At 40.5% G+C, this 8,634-nt stretch overlaps 1 protein-coding gene across 1 annotated transcript in view; it reads right to left on the bottom strand.

Annotated features, from left to right (window-relative positions):
* AK8 (adenylate kinase 8) overlaps nt 1–8,634 on the bottom strand; it is a 254,354-nt gene that overhangs the window by 130,985 nt on the left and 114,735 nt on the right. The window contains exon 10 of the mRNA XM_006894435.1: nt 4,998–5,087. Coding sequence (XP_006894497.1) covers nt 4,998–5,087 — 90 coding nt within the window. The remainder of the gene's footprint in view (nt 1–4,997; nt 5,088–8,634) is intronic.

Raw genomic sequence — 8,634 nt, 5'->3', positions numbered from 1 at the left:
CAGATGGCAAACAAGGACATGAAGAAATGTTCAAAATCCCTAGCTCTAAGAGAGATGCAAATCAAAACAACTATGAGATATCATCTCACCCCAGTAAGAATAGCAAAAATTAACAGAACAGCAAACAACAAATGCTGGCGCGGTTGCAGAGAAACGGCAACGCTTATTCACTGTTGATGGGAGTGTAAAATGTTGCAACAACTATGGAAGGCAATATGGTGCTTTCTCAAAAATTTGCAAATAGAAATACCATTTGATAAAGCAATTCCTCTACTGGGAATATACCCCAAAGAGACCATATTGCCACCCAAGCAGATATATGCACACCCATGTTTATCGTGGCTTTGTTCACAATAGCAAAGGAGTTGGAAACAACCTAAGTGCCCATTAACAAACAAATGGATAGAGAAGCTCTGGTATATTCACACAATGGAATATCATGCTGCATTGAAAAACAAGGAACTCATAAAATATTATACAAAATGGATGATCCTGGAGGACATTATGTTGAGTGAAATATCTCAGTCACAAAAGGACAAATACTGCATAGTGCCACTGCTGTAAAGTGGGACTGACATCGGGGTTGGGAAAAACTAAGAGGGGATAAATAATGTCTACTGCATTGACATAGATGAGGGAGAGAACTGTGTAAAAGGAATATATGATTAAGTATTATTTTTATGACAAGATTCCAGAAAAAGAAATGAATAGTAAAGTGGACTGTGGACTTGGGGTTGGGGGGACTGTATAAAAATGAAATAATTTTTTTCTTTTCAAAGTGAAAAGTGAACTGGGGGAAGTGGTGGACAGGGAGGAAAATGTGCAACAATGAATGAATGGAAAAAAAATTAAATTGGAAGAATATGCCATAAAAAATATTAAAAAGATTAATAGATGAGGGAGAGAACTGTTTAGGAGGAATACATGATTAGTTATTATTGTCATGACAAGAGCCTAGAATGAAAGCTGCATAGTGGAGTGGACTGGGAGGTGGGGAGATTATATAACAATGAAAAACATAATTTTTTTTTTACTTTTCAAAGAGAAAAGCAAACTGGTGGAGAGGGGTGGGCAGGGAGGAAAAGTGCAACAACGAATTAATGGAAATCCAAAGTCTCTGTAAACTTTCATTAAAATTTTTAAAAAAGAAAAATTCATTTGCTTTGTAATTTTCACTTAAATAATAATAATAATAATAAAATTCAATATATTAGAAATATTCAACTCATTGTCATTAAAATAAAAACTAATCCCTAGTTGACCCTTCATTGTGTTTCCAAGGCTGTAGGTCACGCCATCTTTCTCTCTTAGAACCCCTGGTGGACTTGAACTTCCAGAGAGGTTTGACCTTTGAGTTAGCAGGTTAGCAGTCCAACTCTCTACGGTCTAGGCCATCAGATTTTATTATTATTATTATTATTAATAATAACAAGAACACAATTAAAATGGACAAATAAAGCTAGATTAATCAGGTGGATCCAGCAGGAGGCAATAAGGTCAGGGTCAGACAAAGAGATGTGGCAATGCAAGCAAACATCAGAAAGAAATAACAAGAACTTGGAAATGCTAAAGTGTAAACGTTGGAAAAGGAGACGCAGGCTGTGAGCCAAGAGATGCAAGCAGCCTCTAGAAGCTGCAAACAGCAAGGAGACAGAAGCTTCCATAGAGCTTCCAAAACAAATACAGTATTGCTGACATTATTGGCTTGAAACAACTAAGTTGTTATTGTCATCGTAGAAAACTAATACACTCAAAATACCTAGGGATGGGAAAGTTATGGAAGAAACTAGAGCTATACCCTGTTGGTAGAAGTGTGCATTGTTACTGCATGCATCTCAGCCATTTATGGGCATTCTCTTTGACCTAACATATCAATTTATCCTCAGGGAGGTCTGTAAAGCTGTGTATGCGTGAGGATGTTCATTACAGTCTGACTGAAGGAGGGCACAAGGGATATCACTGTTGCTGTCAGATGGATCTTGGGTAAAAGTAGAGAATACAAAAAGATATTTACTTGTGTTTTATTGATTATGCAAAGGCATGTGACTGTGTGGATCATAAAAAATTATGGCTAACGCTGACACGAATGGGAATCCCAGAACACTTAATTATGCTTATGTAAAACCAAACATAGACCAAGAAGCAGTTGTCTGAACAAAACAAGGGAATACTACATGGTTTAAAATTAGGAAAGGTGTGCATTAAGCTTGTATGCTTTTTTCATATCTATTCAATTTGTGTGCTGAGCAAATAATTCAAGAAGCTGAGCTCTATTAAGAATATGACATCAGGATTGAAGGAAGATTCATCAACAAACTGTGATACTTAGTTGACACCAACTTGTTTGCAGAAAATGACGTTTTGAAGCACTTACTAATGAAGAGAAAAGACTATAGCCTTCAGATTACATCTCAACATTAAGAAAACAAAAAATTGGGGGGGGAGGGGTTTGTGCGGGGAGAAGGGTGCAACAAAGAATGAATGGAATCCCAAAATCTCTGTAGATGTTCATTGAAATGAAAAATAAACAACCTAAATTAAAAAAAAAAGAAAACAAAAAATTCTCACCACTAGGAAACATCAAGGTAGATGGAGAAAAAAATTTGTATCGTCAAAAACTTCATTTCACATGGGTCCACAATCAATACCCATGGTGGAAGCAGCCAAGAAATCAAAAGACACATTACCTTGAGATAATTTGCTGTCAAGGAACTCTCCAAAGTGCTAAGGAGAAAGAGAGTCAGCTTAAAGGCTACGGTATGTCTGATTCAAGCCATAGTATTTTCAATTTCTTCCTATGCACCTGGAAGTTGGGTAATGAATAACGATGACAAAAGAATTGATGACTTTGAATTGTGGTATTGGAGAAGAATACTGGATATCCCACGGACTGACAAAGAACAAACAAGTCTGTCTTGGAGGAAATACAATTAGGATGTTCCTTAAAGGCAAGGATGGTCAAAATTTATCTCCTATTCTGTGGGCATGCTGCCATTAGAGAACAGTCCTTGGAAAAAACCCATAATTTTGGGAAAGGTAAAGGGCCACAGAAAGAGAGAAAGACCCTCAGCAAGATGAACTGACACAGTGACGACCACGATGGGCGTGAGCTAGTCAGAGATCCTGCGGATGGTGCCAGACAGGGCAAGGCTCAGCTCTGTTGTTCACAGGGTTCCTACAGTCATAGTCACCTTGAAGGCATGTAAAAGCAACATCTGAAACCATTTACCTGTTCATTTTTCATTTTGAAAAAAAATGTAGAAAAAAGTTATAAGAATTATCAAAGAACTCTTATACATCCTCCCTGGATTCATCCTTTATTAACAATTTACCTGACAATTTCTTTCTTTCTGAATCACTAAATGCTTGTAAGTGGTGAATTAAATTATCATCCAGCCATAGGAGTGGCATCCACTTCCTAAACAGCATGCCTCTGGGAACTCTGGAACTTTGATAAATGGCGATGGTTATGGAGGGGCTTCATGGGGTTGCTATGTGTCGTGCTTGACTCGACAGCAATCAACACAATAACATACAATAGAATAGTGCACAGCAAACTTTTAAGCAATTTGGATGTGTGAACTTGGCATCACATTCATTCATGCACTCAACAAATAATCCTTAAAGTGCTAAATCCCCGTCCCCACCACCAAAATAAATGGGGAGAGAAGTAATTCTCAAGGTATGAATGCACCAAGTATTCCGTCGCTGCTATTGCTTGCTCATGCTCTTTTTTAATAGCCTCAGCTATGCTTATCATACGCCATTCTCACTATAATCCTACAAGGAAGGGGTGCCATTGTGTTGAAAAGTCCATGGTGCAGAGAAAAATTTCCATGCTTCAAGTGGGAGCAGTGCCAGAATCTGCATCAGACCTTTGTAGTACCAACGCTCACATTCTGTAGTGGTACCTCCTGCTCCCACCTCATTCGATTTACTCTACAATGATTTTAGATTTACCCACGAGTTGTTCATTGGTCCTGTCCCTGTGCTCATTTTATCTGTTGGCTCCTACAGTGACTCATCTGAAGTTCACCCCAGGGATTAGAGCATCTTAACAAGGGTCGGGTGGGACAGAGCAGGACATCTCCCCTCAAGGCCCTACAGAGCTGAGGGTTAGGATCAACAAGTCTGTTCTTGTATGTGTCCACATCGACTTACTCTATCTAGAAAATGGTAAGTGAAGGCAAGCATCCTGCTGAGTGTGTCTCAGTCAAGGCTCACAAGGCTCATTATGAGGGCAGCTTCTTCCTACCGTGTTCACATGAGACTTGAAAAATGAGCTTGTGCTGCTGGCACTGAGGAGCTAAAGCCTTTGATGCAAGAGAAGAACATGTGGGTGAGTGGAAACCACAGGAAAAAGGGGCAGGTTCTAGAGGCATCTACCCACAAATTTGTCATGTGGCCTTGGCAGTCTGGCCCTTCTCTGAGGCTCTTGAAGTCAGGATCCTGGATGAGATCATTCTAGATCTCAAAGGTATCCTTCATTGGGGTAGGACCCTGGCAATTCTTTTAGATTACAGGTGGAGGCTGCAAAGATGATCTGTTCCAGTTTCTGTCATCAGTGAGCAGGCCTAACCTGAGACTCAATGGCCTGTCCACCCTCAGAACTGCAAAGCTGTCTGAATCTCTGACTCATGAATAAATAGCACTACTTGCTCACCACAAAATAAAGAATATAGAAAACTCCGTGGATTCTCTTGGCTCATCATTTAAGTGTCATCTCTTAAGAAACATAAATGTTCTTGAGAAACAGAAACATTCAAGCTGCTGGTGAGAATATTTGACCTCGATAAACCTGACTCACTTGGAATCAGGTGTAGAAGCCAACAGGCCCTACCAAGCAATGACACCTTATGGCTCTGCTTACAGCAACTTCCATCACCCGGTTGACCGTTGTGTGTACATTTTAGCACCCGGACACCCTGTGGTCCCCCCATGGTGAGCCTTCTCTTCAGAGCCTGTGAGGATGTGGCAGTTAGTGAAGTGAGACCTACCTGCCATCTTTTTTTCAAAATAGGGCTGGATGAGGTTGCTGTATCCTGACTTCGCTGCCACAGCCTCTTTCAGCAGTTTCCCACAGCAGACTGGAGAAGAGAGGAACAGAGAGATGCTGTTAAATTTTAAATAGAAGGAAGAATGAGGGGAAGGGGGTGGGGCGGGAAATAAAGCCTAGTGCTGCCTGCTGGGAGAGGGGAGAAAAAAAAGGTCACTGTAAAAATATAAAAGGGTTTTTTTTCCTTTGTGTGGGTGTGTGTCCAAGTGAAAATAAATATCAAAAAGAAACCAGGACATAAAAAGAGAAGCTGAGGAGGAAGATGTGCAATGAAAAAGAATGCATTTGGCAAAGATCGTATTAAAAATGAACGGGCGAGGAAGACACTAATGAGGGGTGTCGCCAGCCTGGGAACTCCTGCAGAGCCGCCTTACACCTGCAGTCACTGAAGTCTACCGAAGTTCCCCAGGTCAGTGGGGAGGAATCACATTCAGGGCGAGAACGACTTAACTAGGTGCTGAGCTATTTGCCAGGAGGGTGTTCACATCCTTATGCCACAGGACAGGGCGCAGACGCTGTGGCCTCCTATTGGCAAGGTGTGTCCATGGACTGGTGGGCCACGGTGTGGAGCCCACACTACAGAGTTAAGTCATGTAATAAACAGACCAATGCGTAATTAAAAGGCACCATACTGCGGTTGGCTGGCTAGGTGCCTTGCTATCCCCCTTTAGATGCATGCCCTGCAAGCAGGAGCTTTTGTATCACCAGCCTCCCTGCATCTCCAGTCCTGGGCGGGCCAGCACTCAAGAGGCGTCAGCCGACAGATGTTGAGTCCTTAAACACAGGCTACCATCTCCTGATGCCTTTGAACTGTGGTGTTGAAGAAGAGCACGGATTATTCCATGGAACACAAAAAAAAAAAACCCCAAACAGCTATGTTTTGGGGAAAGTGCAGCCAGAGTGCTCCTTGGAGGCAAAGCTTCATTTCTCATCTCTTTAGACATGTTGCTAGGAGAGGTGCTATTATTCATTGGGAAGAGATGTCATGCTTGGAAAGGTGGAGGGTCAGCAAAAGAGAGGAAGACCCTCAACGAGATGGACTGATATGGAGACTACAGAATTGGGCTCATGCATGTCTGAGATGACGAGGATGGCAGAAGCTAGGGCAGGGTTCAGGTCTGCTGTTCCTCCGGTCATTGTGAGTGACACTTGACTCAATAGTATCTAATAACAGTCATCTCCTGAAGAGGCCTTGGTGGTGCAATGGTCAAGCTCTTGGCTGCTCATCAACAGGTCAGCAATTTGAACCTATCCTACAGCTCCACAGGAGAAAGATCTGCTCCCATAGATTCCAGCAATATTCTTATAAGCTGTTTGTTTGGTTTTGGGTGGTTTGTGTTTTTTGGTGTTTTTTTTTTTAAAGAGTTGTTTTAAAGTCCTTGTGTGTTAATTCTAACATATGTGCCCTCTATCTGATTTTATGGCCTGCTTTCTCTCCTAGTATGTGTCATAATTTCTTCTCTTCTATATATAGTTTTTAATTATATGTTGGACATTGTAAATATTTCATTGTTGAGAGTCTATATTGTGTGGTTCTACTTTTAAAAATATTGAGTTAAAAATAGTTAAGTTCTAGCAGGCAGTTAATATTTTGGAGGATTCAAGCTGATTTTCCTTCAGATGTCCCACCTGAATGTCCAGTGTGTTCCACACAGTCCCTCCACTTTGAATATCAGGTTTCCAACACTCCATTCAGTTCAGTTTCCCAGGAAGTGTTCTCTACCTGGATGCATGCAGTCTCTCTTTACACTGGTACAACTTGGAACTCACCAAAGACTCACAGGGACCAGATGCATATTTCCACTGGGCCTGGTGGCACAATGATTGAGCATTCGGGAGCTAACGAAAAGATTGGCAGCCTGAATGCACCATTAGCTCTACAAAAGAAAAGACCTGGTGGTTTCTCCCTTTAAACTTAACAGCAGAAGCCTGGGGGCCACGGGGTAATTGTGTGTCAGAACTGACTCAACATCATATTCCAACCACATTATAAATATGCTTAAAACTTTAAAGAAAAACATAAAAACAATGAGTGAACAGATGAGGAATCTCAGAAGAGAAAGGGAAACTGTAAGAAAAGTCAGACAGAAATTTTAGAACTAGATCATATTGCATTTCACCTTTTTTTTTTAATCCCTAGATGGACTAAAAGTGGCAGACTGTAGGCTGTAGGAGGTAAAAGATGCATGATTTTGAAGACAGAAAAGCAGGACAACAGAATATTTCCAAATTTAATAAAGAGAAGGGTTAAAGGACAGGGCCTTGGGGACCCAGAAGACAAGAATGTGAACAAAAATATATCAAGCACTCGAAGATAAATGTAAGTAGAACTCCAGAGGAGGGAGAAAGGGACACAGCAGTGAGAAGGACAGTGAGAGTAAAAAGGGCAGAATACACGACATAAACACTCTTCCAAGCATCCTGGAAAATCTAAAACCAGGAGAAGATAAAATAGATGAATGAGACCTTCTAAGAATCAAATCCCTATGCACATCCAAAAACTTCTCCAACAGGGTAAAAAGGAAAGCCACAGATTGGGAAAAAATATTTCGTAATGACATGTTAGACAAGGCACCTATATCTAGAATTTATAAAAACTCAAGCACCACAAAAAAGATAAAGGTAAATAACCCAATTGAAAAATGGACACAAGATATAAACAGACACTTCACCAAAGAAGACATTCAGATGGCCAACAAACACATGAAGAAATGAAATGTTCAAAATCCCTAGCTCTAAAAGAGATGCAAATCAAAACAACTATATCATCTCACCTCATTAAGAATAGCAAAATTTAACAGAACAGCAAACAACAAATGCTGGCAAGATTGTGGAGAAATAGGAACCCTTATTCATTGTTGGTGGGAGTGTAAAACGGTGCAATCACTATGGAAGGTAGTAGGACACTTTCTCAAAAAATTGGAAATAGAAATACCTTTTGACCCAGCAATTCCACTACTGGGAATTTACCCTAAAGAAGCCATAACCGCATCCAAGTAGATATATGCATACCCATGTTTATTGTGGTTTTGTTTGCAATAGCAAAGAGTTGGACACAACCCAAGTGCCCATCAACAAACAAATGGATAAAGAAGATCTGGTATATTCACACAACGAATACTATGCAGCATTGAAAAACAAGGAACTCAAGAAATATTATACAGGTGACCCTGGAGGACATTATGCTGAGTGAAATATCTCAGTCACAAAAGGACATATTGCATAGGGCCACTGTTGTAAAATGTGACTGACATTGGAATTGAAGGAAGACAGAGAAAGAGGAGATGAATGATGTATACTGCATTAAAACAGGTGAAGGAGAGAACTGTTTAAAAAGGATATATGATTGGATATTATTATTATGACAGGAGTCCAGAATGAAGGCTGCACAGTGGAGTGGGGGGACCTGGGGGTAGGGATTGCATAACAAAGAAAGAGTTTTTCTTTCACTTAGAGTGAACGAGGGGGCGAGGGAGGGCTTGGAGAAAAGTGCAACAATGAATAAATGGAAACCCGAAGTCTTTGTAAACTTTCATTAAAATTAATTTTTTAAAAGGGCAGCATAAATATTTGAGAAA

Source organism: Elephantulus edwardii, unplaced genomic scaffold (genome assembly GCF_000299155.1).
Source record: "Elephantulus edwardii isolate Elephantulus edwardi_28Jun2011 unplaced genomic scaffold, EleEdw1.0 scaffold00141, whole genome shotgun sequence".
Lineage (NCBI taxonomy): Eukaryota > Metazoa > Chordata > Mammalia > Macroscelidea > Macroscelididae > Elephantulus > Elephantulus edwardii.
The sequence above is the reverse complement of the archived record's forward strand: the minus strand, read 5'-3'. Positions and strand labels throughout refer to the sequence as shown.